Source organism: Hylaeus anthracinus, unplaced genomic scaffold, assembly GCF_026225885.1.
Source record: "Hylaeus anthracinus isolate JK02 unplaced genomic scaffold, UHH_iyHylAnth1.0_haploid 5, whole genome shotgun sequence".
Lineage (NCBI taxonomy): Eukaryota > Metazoa > Arthropoda > Insecta > Hymenoptera > Colletidae > Hylaeus > Hylaeus anthracinus.
In genome coordinates, this window is record NW_026535322.1 from 4,086,946 (window position 1) to 4,105,908 (window position 18,963).

The 18,963-nt window shown below is 43.7% G+C and overlaps 2 protein-coding genes and 1 long non-coding RNA gene across 6 annotated transcripts; all 3 read left to right on the forward strand.

Moving 5' to 3' along the window:
• The first annotated feature begins 3,597 nt into the window (after nucleotides 1–3,597).
• Nucleotides 3,598–14,905, forward strand: LOC128895947 (serine-enriched protein). 4 transcript variants are annotated; one of them, XM_054158990.1, is made up of 10 exons: nucleotides 3,598–3,921; nucleotides 6,241–6,462; nucleotides 10,794–10,914; nucleotides 11,292–11,457; nucleotides 13,108–13,301; nucleotides 13,516–13,733; nucleotides 13,796–13,978; nucleotides 14,086–14,164; nucleotides 14,224–14,402; nucleotides 14,482–14,905. In XM_054158990.1, the coding sequence occupies exons 2-10, from the start codon at nucleotides 6,266–6,268 to the stop codon at nucleotides 14,681–14,683; spliced, it is 1,539 nt and encodes a 512-aa protein (XP_054014965.1). In that variant the 5' UTR covers nucleotides 3,598–3,921; nucleotides 6,241–6,265; the 3' UTR covers nucleotides 14,684–14,905. The 4 variants fall into 4 exon arrangements, with proteins under 4 accessions (XP_054014965.1, XP_054014967.1, XP_054014964.1 ...); XM_054158992.1 differs by lacking the exon at nucleotides 3,598–3,921 and adding an exon at nucleotides 4,272–5,182 and having other exon boundaries at nucleotides 13,516–13,685; nucleotides 13,769–13,978; XM_054158989.1 differs by lacking the exon at nucleotides 3,598–3,921 and adding an exon at nucleotides 4,274–5,182.
• On the forward strand, nucleotides 12,090–12,929 carry LOC128895949 (probable small nuclear ribonucleoprotein E). The gene has a single exon (XM_054158996.1). It carries the CDS (start codon nucleotides 12,184–12,186, stop codon nucleotides 12,466–12,468), a length of 285 nt encoding a protein of 94 aa, XP_054014971.1. The 5' UTR covers nucleotides 12,090–12,183; the 3' UTR covers nucleotides 12,469–12,929.
• Nucleotides 14,906–15,512: 607 nt separating the features above from the next.
• Nucleotides 15,513–18,952, forward strand: LOC128895950 (uncharacterized). Its single transcript, XR_008461892.1, has 3 exons — nucleotides 15,513–15,770; nucleotides 16,092–16,174; nucleotides 16,502–18,952. It is a non-coding gene; the product is annotated as an uncharacterized LOC128895950 (long non-coding RNA).
• The last annotated feature ends 11 nt before the right edge of the window (nucleotides 18,953–18,963 follow it).

Below are 18,963 nucleotides of genomic sequence, written 5' to 3' on the forward strand. Positions count from 1 at the left end.
CTGCGCGAATAAGAACATCTGATCCGGTCAGCCGCGTTAATTAAGTGCCCATTTTGTCCTGTGATAATTAATTTTCGTTTTCTTTTAGCTACGCGCACATATCACGGCTCCGTTATCGTCGAGGGATCGATGCGTCGCGGGAAGCAAGCCAACGGGGAGGAACAAAATTTCCTCAGACGAGGGTTCGATGTATGGAGACACGATTAGATCAAGAATCTCTAGAATGTAGATTTTTGAGGCTAGTTTGTGCGTAGAGATGATTTATTTAGAAACCACATTATTTTTTTTCTTAGAAGCCAACGACAGGCAACATAAGTAAAATATGTTTTGCTCGAGGATATCACCAAGAAAGTATAATAATGCCCGCGACTAGTATTATACATTTCGAATTCATAAAAATGAAACATCCCTTGAGTCATCTTCTCACTCCCGGGATCTCAAGAAATTCGTCTCTGGACGTCGAAGTACCGATTCCCCTCGACTACCAGACAGGAACCGTGTCTGTTTTTGACATCTCAGACGCGAGGACATTTTGAAGCTGAAAATACGATTTCACGTGGCGAACAGCGTCGCGCCGAATTATACCATAAAACGATGCGCAGCGTGCCATCGACGTCGCTATCGATCATCTAAATGACGCCGATCCAACTTTTTCTCGACTTTTCATTTCTATCGTCGAGCGACAATTTGCAAGATCGCAGAGGCAACATTTTCGACGTGGTCTCGACTGAAAACTCGCGAAGGCAATTTCGCGAGGGCAGGCGACGGAGCGAAGGGACAGGAGGGGAGGAATATTTGCAGTGGTCGACTGGGAAATTTCAATTACGCGTGTACCCGGGCTGATTCGATTATCGAGACCGGCTTGATTACCGATTCAATTGTTGAAACGAGTACACCGAGGAATTTGTTCCTGTTTGCGCTACGACGCAATCTATTATGCACCGCGATCACCAAACCAGCTTGTTCGCACTCTTCGACACCTTCCCCAGGTGTACGCAGTCTGATAAATAACTAGACTCAATCTCTGTTATCGTGCATAAATTTAGACAAAAAGTGTTGTATGCACTATAGATCCATTTTATATCGTTAATCAGTTACAATGTTCTCCAAGTGTCACAGCTGATACGTGAGTCACTTATCAACAATAATTGAAAATAAATGCTGTTATTATCTTCACAGTCCATCTCATTCTCAATTTTATAAATGCGAACCACTTCGACAACGACCAGGGTCATATTTCAAACGAAGAGAAAGATCGATGCCAATACGACCATTGTTTCGTATTTCACAGAGTCAGTTGTTTATCAGACGAAATGTATATTATGGCACGGCGTCGGATCGTTCCATCGTCGCGGACGTCCCGTGCAATTTTCCCATCCCTGTTCTCGTCACTTTTCATCGCGGTACTGTTCTTCCTATAACTTTTATTCTCTTCCCGGCCCCAATGCGCCGTATTTCCGAGGACGTTAAACGACGTAATGCGGCAATTTCGTTAGGCGGTTGCAGCAAATTTCGCGGAGGTGCGAACGACGGCTGGCTCTTACACCGTAGGGCCATTAAGTGATCTTTCGCCGATTATTGCCGCTCAGCCGAGATTCCATTTCAACGCTGGAAAAAACTGGCGGGTATATTAACGGCAGGGAAACACGCGCCCCATCGCCCGTGAGAAGACACTTCGCGCGTTAATGTGCATGGTATTACACGGAATTGTGTACGATCCGCGGTAACAGCGAATTTTCGCGACCACTGTTGCGAAACATTCCCCTGAAAACAAAGCGAAGGTGTCGTGGAATCCACGAACGAGAGGAATTTTTCGAAATAAATTTGAAAAGGAAGGTAAATCGTGAAAAAAAGCGGGACAAAATTGTGAACTTAACGCATTGGATACATTCTGTTTATTTACGATACCGAGAATGTAAACTAATGAAAAACTATATTAATATTTTCTTAATTAATTATCTCCTAAATAATACAATGAGGAAATTTAATTTCATTATATCGACAAGCAAATATCGACGTTTTCAGTATTCGATCTATACCGTGATCGCTAGATCAACGATCGATACATGTGCACCCACAGAGCAACGCTTCTGCCTTACCATCGATCGGTTCTACGCTACGCGAAATCGACGATACTGTACCGTGGATCGATACATTTCCTAAAGTCATTTCCAACTTGGTACCTGTAGTTTATCGTTCTCATTGGGTGACTCGCGATACAATGCGGAGGAAGTTAAATGAGAAACATAGAAAGCTACAGCTCATCCCGTAGGAACAGCAGTGGGAAACAACATTACAAATTCCACAGACCCGCGTCAAATTCCGAGGTAATTGCGTACCTTGAATAGAAAATATCCTCGACGAAATTTAGTTATTACTAGTTGATGAGAACTAGTTTTCTAAAGATAGGTCGATTTTCAAAACTCCGATGCTCGGCTAACCCCTTTAAACTTATCAAATTCGCCTTCCGCGTATTTTTCTTGCAAATCACTCCCATGGAACACCTTTATTTCCCGCTTGCCGTAGGAAATACTCCCCTAAAGCGCATCGTTCTCGTTGTTTCCTCGTCGAGCGCAGGAACACGATATTGCTATCAACGCGAAATTGAACCGAAAACACGCGCTGCCAGGGCCAGGAACGGAAACTCGAGTCGAAGCGTCTAAATCGCAACTTGATCTCCCCGAGAACCTGGGGAATCACGGGCGGATCTGGGGAGGCAAAGGATGGGCTGAGGCTGCACAGCGACGCAAATAAAAGGACGATCTCATTTTGTCGAGAAAACTAGGAAGCACCGCATTGCGGCAATATCGCGCGACCGAGCAAAACCACGGGCGAACCCGTCTCGGAAACAAGAGCACAATCGGGAGAGATGCAACGAGAGCTAGGAGGGTCTTGCCTTTGGTACGATTTAAGAGGAACAAAGGGAGGAATGCGGATAAACAGCGCCGAACTCGACGAGAAGACACGCGAAAAAACTGGGATCGAGGCGACCGTAAGCCAACTTGGACGATTCGGTGCTCCAGCGAGGAGCTTACGATGTTCGATGCTCGCGGTGCGTGGCAAATCCTCCTATTCGTTCGTAATTTTTGCTTTCATGCTGTTAATAGTTCATTCAGAGAGTACGAAAACGTGGTACTCTACAAAATTTGAACAGTGAGTCTGCGTGGGTATTTAAATAAACGAGTCATCGACGACCTATAGATCATCTTCTCTCCAAAATTTTGACAAATAATTAGACAATCTTTCCGAAAAAATCTAATCATCCTATTCAATCTCTCATCCATGGAGGATCTCCAAAGGTCCTCGGCGTAGCTGGAAGAAGGCAGCGCCGTGCCGATCCCGCGGCGGATCGGTGCTCCAGAGAGGATCTGGCAACACGGGCTTGGAGGAGGAGTGATCTTGCAGGAGCATTGGCCACGCGGGAATCGGGAGGAGAGGGGGGTGTCCCGTCTACGTGGAAAGAGGTGAGAGCACACCTGAACGCAAAAGAGAACGAGAGGAGACGCGAAGGTGGCGGCGGCGGGACAGAGGCCAGGCCTGGTCCAGCGCTCGTAAAACTCGTCTCGTGCTCGAGAAATACCTCGCAGCGTTGAACTTGAGGAAACTTCCGGCCGAAACGGAGCCTTCCCACCTCCACTTTCGTTGCATTTCTCCATGTGTGCTCGCGGTGGATCTCGCGGGAGTACGTTTGTGTTGTAGAACAACGGGAACCCGCAGGGCAGAAGAAGAACCGTGCACGAGAAACTTTTTCGGGGAACAATGTTTCGCCCCTCGGGAGTGTGAGACGGCGTGGATCGACTGAAAATGCAGTGTTTCGCGCGCGAGGATAATATTCGTCCACGTGTACCACGGAAATACCGGCTCGCTTAGTGTTCTACCTCGAAACATCCCACCGCTCGTTCTCGTGCACCAACCACCAAGGTGAGAATCCTCAAAGCCGTGATTTCGCGTTTCTACGTAGCAGATCGGGTGCAGCGAACCTCTGTTCCCGTTGAACTGACTGGAACGCTTCGATTAGGATGCGACGAATCTGGATTACGTTTCGAGGACCTCTCATCGACTCCACTTTTCGTAAATTGTTTTATTTCACCTGTAGTTTGTGACGTCGCTCTTGTGCACTTTTGATTTCAAGGAGTTAATTAGCTTGGCCTCCGAAGGTTCGCTACGAAGGCAGTGCTGTGACGTAAGTTCGTTGGTAAGAGCGTCGCGAATACGTAGTGTGGAGGGTTTCTATGGCGTTCGGTGAATCAGTGCGTAGTCGAAGTGGCAAACGATTGGTCGGTTGTTTTCCCCAGAATGTGCCATTCAGCCACTGTGCTGCAGCGCACCACTATCCACTTATTGTTCAGTTCGGGTACTAAATAATTCGTGCAGCATTCGAACCAGAATCAAATTTACGCAATTGTGGGTTGAACTACCTCGCCATAAATCTAACTAGCCGAAAACCGGTTGCAAAATTATGTTACGTACAGATGCGTGTATGTCTGTGACTGCTTTGCTCTAAATCTCAGGAGTGATGTATCAGAAGAATCGTACTATCAAAATTTCGATTTTCGAACCGTAAAATTTAAATTAAATCCTTGTTTCTAGCCTCTAAATATTTTTTTTACAACTTCCAAATAGTAACAGCGAGAATATTTGACGAGTCTTGGTGAATTTATCCAACAGTGTCGGGTTTTCTTGGGGTCGAAGATGTTGACGCAAGAGCCTGGGGCGAATGACATTGCGAGACCTGACGACGAAGAGGACCAGTCGTTGGCGGAATTTTCGCGCGTGCACAGACGCGTACATATTTATTTATTCGGACGATATTGAACGCGGCGGGAGCCGATCGAGCTGGCGAATTCAAAACAAACAACCGCTACCGACCGCAGAGCAGTTCGTGCGCGATTTGTGAACGAGTTTGCGGCAATCTCTCCGTGCGAAATACGTAACGAGAGTGTAATTCAACGATTTTAATACCGACGCCAGAATTCACGGCATTAAGGGGTTTAAATGATATACAATTAAAAAGAATAATTCTATTTGCTCTTTTTGAATCGAGTGGACCTGTTGAGAGTACAAACCATTGGAATTCGATGGTATTGAAGTATTTCAAACAATTTATCGTTTTAAAAACGACGTTTCGAGTGGTAGAATCCCTATTTGGGTTTTGAAGGGAGAAACTTTCTCTTGCAACTTTGTAAGTTGATGCATTAATATACCTTTTTTATTAATTGAAAAGCTTCGTATCAAACACATTTAAATAGTTCTTGTAAAATTAATATTTGATGGTTCAACGATTGGAGTGCTTCGATAATTTATTTTAAATAAGTATTATCTCCTCCTGTGACTATCGAAACTCTGATGTTTGCTGGATTAAAAACGTTTCGCGCAAAACGATGGCGAACGCGTCGAATCGGAGCCAGCCAGGAAATTCGCGGCCGTTAACAAATTTTTTACGCCACGCGACTTGCTCGACCGGGAGTAAACAAAACCTACGGACGACGAATGGTTATTTGATCGAATCGCGGCTTTGGAATGCGAGATGCGACGAAGCGAGAAAATTCAGGGAGAGCAAATGACCGGCAATCGGGATTCTCCCAGCCTCTCCCCCTCGCCCCGTTCTGCGCCGCTTCGACGATACGCGGGCACAATCGAGGCGTGACGCGTTCGAAAACTACAAAACCCGAACTAATTAAAAGGGAATCAGCCAGCCGCCGTGACACAAAATCTCCGCGTCGATCGACCAGCCGCGATGAGAGTCAGGGGGGCAGAGAGGCGGGTTGCGTCGCGACGCGGTGCAAATCAAATATTAATCGCGCAATTAGCGCCGATTGTACGTTAATCGGTTTTGCTTTTTTTCCTCGCGTCGACCGCGCACAGGATGCGACTGGAAAATGTTCGGGGGCGAATGACACGCTGTCATCGCGTTTATTCCCATTAATTTCGAATTAACCGCGGATTGCTTGGATTCGACAAACCGGCGAGCGGTCTGGCGATTAGAATAAGAAAATCGCGTGCAAGTTGATTTGTCAATTCGATATCTCTTCTTTTTTATTTAATTATTAGCTGCGAGAGAGGATGTTTAGAAGAGCCTCAACTTTGGAGGTTGTTTTGAATGTCCTCCTTTCCATTTAAGAAAGTGAACGTAAACTATCATTATAGCGATAGGTTTCTTAATCAGGATGTGTTTGGAAGATCCTAGTCTTTCCTCGTAGCGTTACTACACGTTTAACTAATTTCTTGCTTCCTTTGTAGTCGGTGATTCTTGGACTCGAGCATCATGGCAACCAGAGCTGTCTCTGTGGGGGCAACACCGGGGGCGGCAGGGGTGTCCGGCGAGGCTGGTCTAGCCGGTGTACCCAGACTTCTGGAGGACCTCGCCCGACTCTCGGAAGACAAAGACACAGCAGATATTATCTTTTTGCTAGGCCGGGATGAGGTGCCAGTGTACGCTCACAGAATCATACTCCAAGCGAGGTCAGTATTCTCTAATTCGAATTCAGTTCACGGTTGAATCATTCGAAATCGATATCGAATCATCGAAATTCTAATTCTTCGAACCATAGAAGATCTAAATATCGTGTCCAATTGCTCCTCGACGCTCACAATGAGACAATTTATACTATTCTGCCCTTCCTCCTGATATCCTCCGACATCTCCAGGGACGTGAACAACTCCGACGCGTCCCCGCGATCAGAGCCAGTCGAGCCAGAAATTTTATTAAACGAACCACTGTGCCACGTGGGACCGAATTAATTGTTAATCGTAATTTTTATTAAACCAGCTCGTCGACACATCGATCGATCCGCAACGAGTCGGATTTCCTCGGAGACCGTAAACGATCCTGGATATACGAACGAGAAATCACGCGGGAGAAGAACGTCGGGAAACTCGCGCACTCGTATCCACGGGTTAAAAAGGGCGAGATACGTGCACACCCTCGTGAAAAATAAATACGTTTCGCGGCGTGGCCAGGACAACGAGATCTGCTACTTCTAGAAAATGGAGAATTAACGCGGGAACGTGGGACATTACGCTCTGCTATCTTCGCGACGCTTCTTGCAATGGTAATGAAACGGACTCCGCGACCACGGGTTTCCTTGCAACCAGAGACCCTTAAGGAAACGAGGATTCGAGTAGCTCCGAGATCTTTTACGCACAGGGAGGGTAGGAAGAAGTGCAAGTAGCGAATTGGGTGTATTTGTATAACAAAGAGGAAAAGATGTTTCACCTGTTCCGCTAGCGCTTTAGGGCTCGATAGAAACGAAGGAACGAGCGATCTCGAAGGGAGTTTTTCTCGGGAAACAATGTTCCAATCCGACGAACTAGGAAAATTCTTGGTCGAACGACCGGCGGCCAGAAAAAAAATCTCGAAGTCATCGAACTTCCTTCGCGCAGGAAAGAACAGGCTACGAAGTTCGCGGACGGCGATGAATTTTAATTAAGGGGCTGCCGGATCGTTACGGCGAAATGAATCGATCGAACGTTCTAATTAGTCCGACAATAAGGGAAGAGTGGCTACTTGGTCGATTCGTCTCTGGGCGTATTTTTGTCGGATGAATTCTAATTGTTGTAAGAAGACGCCGAGGGGAAGAGGTAGTTGGGTGTTAAGGGGTGCCGAGCGCCAAGGCAACGACATTCCGCGGGACAGGCCGATGCTAATTGTAAAGTCAATTACGATATTTCTGTGAAACCCCTTTTGATATCGGCGCAGGAGGGAAACGCCGGTTCTTTTGTCATCGGCCCCTCTTTTCCTCTCTGTCTCGCTTCGCCGACACCGGGCCTCGGAAAATTAAGTTACGCATGCTCGTGACAGGCGTCCGCGGGAGAAACGAATGGACAATACGCGACCGCACTCAGAACTCTACGCGGTGCTCTCCAGTCCGGTGAAAATCCTGACAAAGAGTCGCGAGGCCGCCCCCCTCGCGTTTCCCTCCCACGCCGCGTTCCCTTGTAATCCTTGTCATTTCGAAACGCGACTGGAGACGAGAACGATGCTCGACAACGGGAGAAAAGAAATTGAAAAACAAGCCCCGAGCTTTGACTACTCGATGGCACTTGAACGCGCAATCCCCGCGTTTGCCTGACGTTCCTGTCCAGATACGCGTTGAATCGATCACCGACGCTCGTGCGCGTCGCTCGTGAGACGCGGAGCTTCGTTTATCAACCGAAATGGGTTTGTACGCTATTTGACTTTGCTAATTAAAGAGTCTTTCAATTGCGGTCATAAGAGATCGGGAAAGTGGGCTTGTAGTAATATAATTGAAACGAATAGTAAGGAATTTAGAATCGGGTTTAGTTCGAGTAGCAATCTAAGCAAAACTGAAATATCTGTTTACCATCCAGGGTCTTTTGAGACCGTTTTTACCGCCGCCATGCTCGGACCACGCCATCAGGGGATCTTTTCACTTTGTCAAGCATAACTAAACAATTCCAGCCACAAAACCCCACGCTGAGCGGGAAGAAACGGAGGAAACATTGGGAGGAAAAATAAAGGCACCGGATGCTTGGTCGCGATAGATGGTACGTGGGAAGCCGTAGAAGGGAGAAAGGAGGGACAGAAAGGCGGGAAAAAAGAGAACGAAGGCACGGAGAGAAGCTTTTCCCTAATCACAGGCGAACACCGCTGCGGAATCAAAGAAAACCAAATATCAGCGAGCGACGCCGAGAAAAGAATAGGGCATCGCGCGTCTGGTGTGTCGGCGAGGTGTCACGGGGGTGGTAACGTTGGTTCACGAGCCCGACGCGGAGAGAGGATGTTAGGGGTAGGGGCCTAGTGGCGCAGGGAAACGAGGGTCGTGGCTGGTTGGTTTCACGGCGGCAAGGGTTGAATGTCGCCGCGGGCTCCGCTACTAACGACCAAGCGCGCGATTATATAGCGGCTCCCGTCGATTTCCGTGCAAAAACCGCCTCTGCTTCCGGTGCACGGGAGTCAAATTCGCGCCCACGCCTTCTTGTTTCCGCGCGGCTGTAAAACGACTGCTTTCTCACCGCGGTCCATTATCGCGATCATTCCACGATCGATTCCAATCTATATTATAGTCGTACGAGTGCGCAATTACGGACGGAGATGCGTGTCGGCGACGATGCCTACGTTTTCGAGCGAATTTTTCCTACCATTCTGGAGGCACTTTAACGAAGGAATCGCGCTGCAAATTGCAAACTTCCACGGATCGGTCTTTTATCTTCGTGAATTTAGAACAAACGTCGCAAGACTCTTAGTGGAAATTATAATGATCATTACAAACCAAACAAGCTGTACCAAAACCACCTGAACTCTAAGTCATGGGTCCTCTTCGCAATAAATCCAAACTAAATGTTGGGATCGAATACATCCGAATAGGAAAAATACTTTAACGTACTTGCAACGAAATCACAACGAGGGTGCCTGGGAAGGGGAACCTTCGATACTTGAATATTTCCCTCTAATTTGCAGAAACAAATGCGCGCACTATCGCTTTGATATCATGCGCAGCCCACGTCGTTACCAAACTGCACGGGAAAGCATAAAGGTCGAGCCTTTTCCGTCCGTTAAAAGTCGATCCAACGGCGCAAAGTTATATATCTATATACGTCGTTTCTCCTTGTGCAGCGCGGGGTGTTTTTAATTTTTTTGAGCACTAGTTTTCCTCTGTCGACTCGGCAACCATGTTTCGTGGGTCGGCCACGATTTTCCAACTTTCGCGCTCTTCTGTCGACGAAGCCGAGCGTTTGTTAACGCGTCGGTTATATTATAATATCAAAGCAACGCCCGTGCATGCCTTTTCCATTTGCGCTCGCTCTTTGACGGAGTTTCTTTTGATTCGATACGAGTCCCTGGTACGCTTTGCTCTCGCATGAGACTCGCATCGCGGTCTCTCCGTTTCCCAGCGCGCGAAATCTTTCTGCGTCGCAAAGCTCAGTGGTATTAGAAACCATTGTTTCGCTCGTCAGTGTCTTCGTAGATACGCGAAAGGCCCGCTTAAGGACCTCTTCTCGTGTTTTCGGTGAAAAGAGAAACTATTTTTTTCTGTCTAGTACTATTTTCCTCTATTCAATTTTCTAAGTCGAGTATCTAAATTCGTAAACAGTTTACGTAGAAAAATAAGAAATACAAACGGATCAGTGTTGAAATTAGTTGCACTCGCCCCAACACTCGGGAAATAAAAATAAATACACAAACGCTACCCGTGCTCGCGATTAATATACAAAGTATTTTCGAAACAGTTTCCGCGGCTACGAAAACGTATAAAAGAGTACGCGCCAGCGATTCAAGCCGTGAAAAGGGTGCACCGTTCGTTTCTAGACTCGTCGATGCTGAAAGCTTTCCTTTTGTGTATCTAGTCGTGGCGCGCGAGGTGGGAAATGGTGTACGACAGAAAAGCCGAGATCGAATGGTCTCCCAATGGGTCATGGGGGATTCACTTCCAGTTCGAGGTGCCAGAAAAGATTCGTTCTCCCGTATTCCTTGTCGGGTCGCCGTAGGGAGAAAGGGTGCGAAGTGACTTTTCGAAGGTCGCCATTAATTTCTAGAGGAACGAAAAACTAAAGCCTCGACCGCGTGTACGTTACGAACACCTCTCGTGGCAACGGAGCCTCCTGACGAAGTCAATTAAGCCCTTTTGTAACAAGAAACACGGCCAGAAGTAGAGTGGTGGCGACGAAAGGTGGTGAGAACCGGTGGATGTTCGTTAGAAGGGCTACGCAGCCACGGCACAATTTGTGCGCGTAGCGTGATTCAAACTACTACTCCTCTTTCATTGTGACCCGCCCCGTCCGATGGTAATTATGACCGTTAGCAATCGATATCACGAGTCTGATTTCCACAGGTGCAAGAACTTTACGGCTGCCAAGAGGATCGGTACACCTGGAAATCCAACCCCTGTCCGTATGCCTCACGCTCATCCGGAAACGTTTCGTCAATTTATCCAATATATTTACACCGGCAAGGTAACTAGATAAAATATGTAGCGTAGAGGCTTCGATAGCTTCGTCTCCTCGTAAGATATTTAATCATTTCACTTTATACAAAACACTCCGAATATATTCTAAAACTTATAAATCGATAAGAGACTGCATAGAATAGTAAGGACCAATTACTATTAGATTCAACAAAAATATTAATTAACTAAAACTCTTCGACCCCCGAAACGACTGTCTAAAATTTGTAATTTACACGCCCGAGTACGTGAGAAAGCATGGTAAAATGACGCTGGCAAAGTTTGTACGAGAAACGTGTGGTCCACCTTGTATAAGAATCCACCGACGAAAGTTTCCCACTGACCCAAAAGCACAGCCGAGTTTCACAGTGTAACTTTTCCATATAGATCATGATGCAGGACAGCGGAATTTTCGAGATGCTAGGACTCGCTCAGGAACTCGGAGTTGAGGAACTTTGGAGAAGTTGCGAGGAACACGTGTCCGCCACTCTCAGTCCTGGAAACGCGTGTGCTCTTTTGACTGCAGCTCTGGATGCCCAAGAGCGAGTTCCTGGTAAGTTATTTATGGCATTTCCATTCAAAATCGAAGCACCAAATAGTTTCCACCGTCAAACTTGCTGATTATACTAAACGAACGCTGAGCATGGAATTTGAATTGCTCGGGAAACGGACGAATAATTTAATATTGTAAATGCAGGGTATAGAGATTTTGAAGAAATAATAAATTTGGAGTATAGCAAACTATTTCTTTTCACATTTGCATACCTTCTTACTTCGTTTCTAAATTATTGTTTGTAAATATCGATCCTAGGATTTAAATGACTTAAAATATAAAATTACTTTGCTTTTGCAAATACAAGAAAATTCCTTACTTTAAATATTTTACATTTAAAAAGTTTCATTTTAACTTGTTCGGTAATTTACCGACCGTGGTATTCACCGTAATCGGCGTACCTCTCGTAGAGGCAGCACGTTATCGGTACATTTTACGTTCTCAGAGGTACCAACATCCTAACTTTTCTCCCTATTTAAACTTTTCGTTACTCGTGTTAAATTTTATAAAACGCAATTTTGAGTATTTATTTTCTTCTCGATCTTATAATATTGGTTAAAAGTTTGCAAAACCTGCGATTATTTTTAAATATATAATTTAAGAAACGGATTAAAAAAACTAGAAGGAACAATTGGTATGACTACGACGCCACACTTTCCGCCGTACGGTATTAACGAAGCACGCGTTTATCAAACGTGGACTGCTAATTTTTGAAAACTAACAAAAATGTCGTACAAAGGACCGCAAAAAGTTCAAAAGGTGATGGTACAACCCATCAACCTTATATTTCGATACTTGCAAAACCGTTCGCGTGTGCAAGTTTGGTTATTTGAGAACATAAACCTTCGAATCGAAGGACACATTGTTGGTTTCGACGAATATATGAACTTGGTGCTCGACGATGCGGAGGAATATCATATGAAGACGAAAAACAGAAAACCTCTTGGAAGGATCATGCTAAAAGGCGACAACATAACATTAATACAAAATACGAATCCAGGGGTGAATTAAATACGAAAACATAACCTCGGAGGACATTCTAGGATGAATGATAAACTTTATTCTCTTCTACTTCTCGTGAACATTGCGTGTGTGGACTGTAAACAACATGTGACACGAAAACATTCGACGAGGACAAAATTAGGTCTTAAGAGTTGTAAATGTCTTGTGTCATTCAGAACACTCGGAGTAAACAATAATTTCCTACAAATGTAATTGTAAACATCGCTGTTGTATCAGTATTCTGGATCGAAAGATGAAATTATTATCGTAATCCTGTACTTTTCGAACAATTTAAAATATCGTAGAACTGTGCGATGTATGTTGTGCTTGTGCAGATGACACAATTTTATACTACTGTTTATCTTTTACGAAATCTATGGATGTAAATATTACATGATAAACAATTAATGTAATAGATACAATAACTTTGATTATCTTATGTTTAATAAATATTTTTGAATCCTAACTTATACTTTATTAATAGTTATTAATTTACCTCCTGATCACATGTTTATCACATAATTTATGTTATAATTAAAGTAAACTCAATAGAACTTTAGGATTGATAAAAGTTAAGTATTGTTTGTAAGAATATATTTCAATATTAATGATTCCTTATGAGTAATTTAATACTTTTTGTTACCACAGGTGGTAAAGGAGCTTGCTCATCCTTTATTGAAAGATGTTTTGCTTTCATTGGAGAAAATGCTGTTGACACGGTTAAAACAACAGCATTTTGCAATCTTCCAAAGGATGCACTTGTGAAGCTTATATCATCAGACTACTTGGGGTTGGAGGAAGAAGACGTTTGGAGAGCAGTTCTAAATTGGGCTAAATACCAGGTTCTTTTTCATTTAAAATTATATTCCGTTTCCGAGTACTTTGAATTCCTTGAATTCCAAGAAGACTTAATGCTCTGACCATGCGTATGTCGTGCAAGGTCTTAGACCTTATGTCACATACGATTATTACCGGGTCCTTGGGTCCTTAGGTTCTTGGATCGGAATTTAGAATTACGAGTTAAGGAACGCTTAACCGTACGGACCACACTCCTAGGCAGGGGTGACGCAGCCTACTCAACACTGGACAGAGGAGGAGCGCGTGAGGGTTTGCCAACATTTATCAGGAGTGATAAATCATGTTCGCCTGCTGCTGATCGACAGCCAGGTCTTTGCAGAGGAAGTAGAACCAACCGGAGCAGTGCCTATAGAGTTATCCTTGGAGAGGTACGAATTTTTCAATCCCGATCGATCAAGTGGCTCGAAATTCATAAGGTACGGTTTGCCAGGAAGTTTTGTTTTTCTTGAAGGCTTTCGATTTTTACGTTTTGTTTTAGGTATAGATATGCAGCTTTACCCAACAAATACGCAGAAATTTGTTCGGATAAGCGGTTACAGCCAAGAGTAAGTCCGTTTCTCTTTCCTGGGTCACAAATTTTATCTCGCGATAAGATGGGTTTTCAACGTCTCCTGAATCAATGGTACGGATCACCAAAGCAAAGTTGGCGTTTAGTGTATCGGTACGTGTAATGTATACGAATTAAAACAAGAAAGTTTACTTTTATTTAATATTATATACTTATTCTGTTCTGTTTTATAATATACTAATTATTCTTGTCGTTTACAGAGCCTCTAGTCATGGTTACTCTGCACCGTCATTTCATCGACATTGTGACGGAATTTGCCCAACATATGTAATTGCACTGGTATGTAAGTCTAAGATTATTAGAATTAAGATAAAAAATAAGACGATACGATTTTTTAGGGAACTCGAGGAGAAATTTGTGGTGGTTTCAGTGATGCACCATGGGGCAAGACGAATGCTAAAACTCACTACATCTTTTCAGAAAAAGCTTTCCTCTTTACTTTAACAAACAATCAAGATGTACCTCCAACGAAATATGACATTGTGAAGAAACCATTTGCAATTTGCTATCATCCAGAGTAAATATCACTACTTCTTTAACAAATCTAAATAGATATAATTGTATACAACTACATCAACTTTGTAATACCATTACAGTATCGGACCAATTTTTGGAGCTGGAGCTGATTTACTTATTTCTAGTAATTGCAATGTGAATATGGAAAGTTACAGCAATCTTCCTCACAGCTACGATGGCGAACATGCTTCCAATACTGTACTCATGGGAGACTACCACTTTTCTGTAGTTGATTACGAAGTTTTTACACCGAGCCATTCAGTTTCCAAATCGACTCATTAATAATAAATAAATATTTCTCATTCCATAAGATTGTACATATATAATTATGCGAGTACAACATAAAATGGAAGTGTACTATTAAGAATTAAAACATAGGAGTGCAATTTGTTGTTCGGTTCATAATTGAAGTAAATTTTATATTCGCACAGATTATATTATGCAGAAAGTTTTGTACTATTCAGAATAAACATAAACGAGTTATTAGGTATTTTCAGTTGCCATTGGTATTTTCACACGATGCAGATTTAATTGGTATGTTAATTTGATGCGATTGGCTCCGTTTACGTTAACGAGGAGGCGATTGAAATCGACCGATAGGGGCTTGCAATTAAAGACTTTGGCACTCGACGGAAATAAAGTATGCCAAACAAAAGTACGTGTTCTGCGTGTCGAACGTCTGATACGCTTCGGTACACAAATCGATTCTCAAGAAACTCGTTAATTCGCGTGGTAAATTACTATGTGAACGGATAGCTTCGAAATCTAATCTGTATTACAGTGGCGCGTTCGAAAGTAAACGTGAAATGTGAAAATCCACGGAAAAATGCGAACTACTGAATACGCATTAGACTATCAAAGGCGCCGATGACACGGATGTAAGTTCGATAAGTAAGATCGTGCTTATTCTACTTACCGTTAGCCAAAATTTAAATTTCTTTCTGCTACCTGTGACGATTCGGTGAATATTTGCTAATTAATTATATGCCACGGTAGTTCACAAATGTTCCGCCTGGAGTGTTCCGATTCAGATTAATGCAGATATTCATAAGAACGCCCTTACCAGTAAGAATGAATAAATGAACTATTGTAATAATGTAATTATCGGAGATATTATTTGTAGAATATTTTCTCCAAGGTATAATTACGTGAATATTTTTTGTTACATCTTTATCGTAATAATGAATATTGAAAAATCAGTTCATCTTTCGTAATTGCCCGCCAAATTGCTTGCTCACTTAGAGGCGTTCTATTCCGATTCCGCGTTCCAGCGTTTGTGGTAGCTACGAAAAATCAAGACGCGGAACGTTACACTCCGAATTATTCGCAAGTTTGACTATTTATACATGGGCAGACGTCGTTTCTACAGGTAAGTTATGCAATAACTATGAATATTGACTTTAGTTTACCCACTGCACGTAATATTTGCGGTCCTCGTGCAAGGATATTGCGAAAAATCGTGTAGGTTAGCGTACTCGCGTGAAACCGCGTTTCGTATTCCATGAGGGAACTACTTTCGCGCGAAAATGTACAACTAACGAAACGACAAGAACACGTTTCATCTAAAGTAACTGATATTTCAACGCAAATCGTTAATATCCTTCGCGTGGACTGCGAGTGTACACGCACTCTGGGGAGAATTTATTCTCCGTACATGTACGTATATTCAGTACGAATATTTATGTTAAAGGGTCGTGTGTCAGCGTCGTCATCTTCCCTCCATTTCGAAAGATCGTCAAACATGAGAATTATCGTGAATTCATCTGCATCAAGGTTTGTTATCAAAAGTAAAATCTTTATTCTTCAGTTTCCAATTACTGCTAATTATCCATTCAAGTGTTATCGAGTCTTGCGAGCATATAAATTTATCAAATGTAACAAAATCGAATATCTTTCAACGATATTTGTCGAATTTCGCGTTAAATTCCGTTTGAAAAGAAATATCCTCGCTAACGTTGCGTTAATTTGTACAAACGAAAAAGCACTCCGTACGATAGCTCGGCCTAGTTTCATGCGTTAACTAGTTCAACGTGGCAGTGAGTGGCTTCCGTAAGTCTAAGGAATCGCTAATTCTACAATTTAATGGTCGATGCATTGCAGGTTCTCACGGTGTCGTTACGAGGAGGTGTTCGCCTGTAAACTGCACATTTCGACCGACGATGGCCAGCCTGAATGCTAGCACCAGCGACGACACTAAGAAACACAAGTAACACGTATGTTTTTCGACCTATGTATTTACAAATATAGGGCCCAGGGATTGGTGGGTTTGTACTTTACTTGCGGAACAGCATGGCTTTATAGTTGGTATATCAATCTGAAGCATAGTTTCAGTAACGTGGACGCCGAGAATTATATTAAGTGTATCAATAATATATTTGTATTCATAAAATTCGTTGTCGCGGCAAAAATACCGCAATCATCGATCGATTTACATAATCGTTTAAAATCGCGAAATACACCGTTCAAGATAATTGCAGGATTCCCTTTTTCGTTTTGTTTTTTTTCTCAACGTTTGGTATGTTTTCCTCGCGATCCTCTAATCAGTTTGAACGATGCAATTCGTTATTCTATGTACAAGTAAGTACTGGCCCGGGTCCCGTTCGCGCAGAAAAATCTTGCCTACTTATTTAACATTTACACTTTTGTCCCCGCCTTATTCGCTAATACGTGATATTTCGGTACAAGATGAAGTGCCCCGTGATTCGCACCCACACGCAACTGGGAATCGAATTAAATAGAATACATCTACAATTGCACGTGTCCGAGGTCGCTACCTAAATACGATCAACAATTATTAACCATAAAATAAAATACTGGCCATTTATTGACTACCTCGATAATCCTTCGATAACAAGAATACCTAACAAAGCATAAGTGTACATGAAATCGCTAACATCGCCTTCGTCGCGATGCTTGCAACGGTGTAAAAAATAAGGGACGCGTTCGACGTTACGCTTAACAAGAATATCTTAAGAAAACATACATATTTACAGTCTCTATATACATACAACAATCGTAGATTCGAGTATACTTAGGGTGAAGACAATAACTTTGTCATCTTGAATATTTCCGTTAGTTGTAATGCAGTGATGAAATTTATCACGACGAACTTGCACTGTTTCGAGGAGCACTTATAGCGGCAGAACATAATTTTTTCCAAGGTCATTTTTTACGAGATTTCAAGGTCATCAATGGTTTTCTTTAACGAAACACTATATTTTTTAAATCTTCTTTCAGTTTTTGAATAAATAACAGAAACATTCAAAGTGGACGAAGTTATTGATTTATCCTGTTTAACGACACGATTGTTGATTTCGTTAACGCTCTGGGGTGGGACGTTGAATACTGTACATTATTCGTTGTATCGAAATTGTCATGGATCACTCTCTTGCTAGAAACAAGAGTCAAGGAGATCTCGGCTAGGATATTTCAAAGGCAGGCCCTATCACAGGGTAAATCAGCCTCAAATTTATAGAAATCTAAATTCTTCTGGGGATGAAACTCAGCACTACTAACTCTTCGCATTGAAAATTATTGCTTATTATAAAAAGAAAGACTTCTTAACATACCGGGGACTTTTAAAAGGGCGTGGAGGCCTCTGAAATGTTCCTCTCCGAATTGAGCGAGCCTTGGATGGTCTGTTCAGCGTGCTAAAAGCAAATCTGTGTTCGAAGCGTCTAGGTTCGGTCTCAACGGCTGAGAAAGTATCGTCCAGGCGTTTACCAGGAAGGATCCCGTCGGTCCGTGAGTAGGAGCACAGGAATTTCACCCGAAATCCCCGTGCTCTCCGTAATCGCGAGATTCGTCATGGATTCCAGCGGATACGGCCAAAGGGAGGGGGGTCGGGGTCGGGGTAGGGGGTGGACAGGTCGCGATTCTCATATCGGCGGAGATTCTTCGCGGCGTCGAGGGCAAATACGCTTGGGACAAAAGCAGAGAAGAGGCGGCGGAGTGGCGGCGACGGAGGCGTTTACATTGGCAGGCGTCGAACGCTTGTAAGATAAAGCGGTTGGCAACGTTCTACACGTGTACGCCGGTTTGTAACGCACGTTCCGAACACGTGCACCCCGCAGTTTGACGTGTTTATCAACCGATGCACCGATGTTGTTCTCCCTCTTCTGCGAACGCGTCTTCTCCTTCTCTCTTTCTTCCTCTCTTGTGCGATTACCGCGCGAGCGCGCGCTCGTTAATTAAAGCGGAGGACTCTCGTTAAAGTCGATTGGCTTTTGCGCAACCAGCCATCGATCGGCGACTCGCGATCCTCACCGTGATTACCCGGAATTGAGACGTTAATCCTTCATTCTTCCCAACCGCCACGGATATTTACGCGAGATTGCGCTCTAGCCAAGCGCATTTAACGATTCGGGCGCGAATGATTTGTCTCCGTGAGAACGATCGGGTAATTCCTGATCGGGCAAGAATGCAGTTAAGGATAACGCACGGTTCTGGGAATCGTTGCGCGACCATCGAGTACCCGCCGAGTTCGAGAAAAACAGGGAATCGTATGGCTACAGGCGCGAAGCAACGCGAATCGATGGATCTCGAGTGAAATACTCGCGTAG

What these genes read in the sequence shown, in the direction of transcription:
- LOC128895949 (XM_054158996.1), top strand. Translation starts at nt 12,184, where the DNA reads ATGTCGTACAAAGGACCGCAAAAAGTTCAAAAGGTGATGGTACAACCC.
- LOC128895947 (XM_054158990.1), top strand. Translation starts at nt 6,266, where the DNA reads ATGGCAACCAGAGCTGTCTCTGTGGGGGCAACACCGGGGGCGGCAGGG. An exon ending in AATATATTTACACCGGCAAG is followed by an intron (nt 10,915 to 11,291) that starts GTAACTAGATAA and finishes TTTTCCATATAG; the next exon opens with ATCATGATGCAGGACAGCGG. An exon ending in TAAATTGGGCTAAATACCAG is followed by an intron (nt 13,302 to 13,515) that starts GTTCTTTTTCAT and finishes CCACACTCCTAG; the next exon opens with GCAGGGGTGACGCAGCCTAC.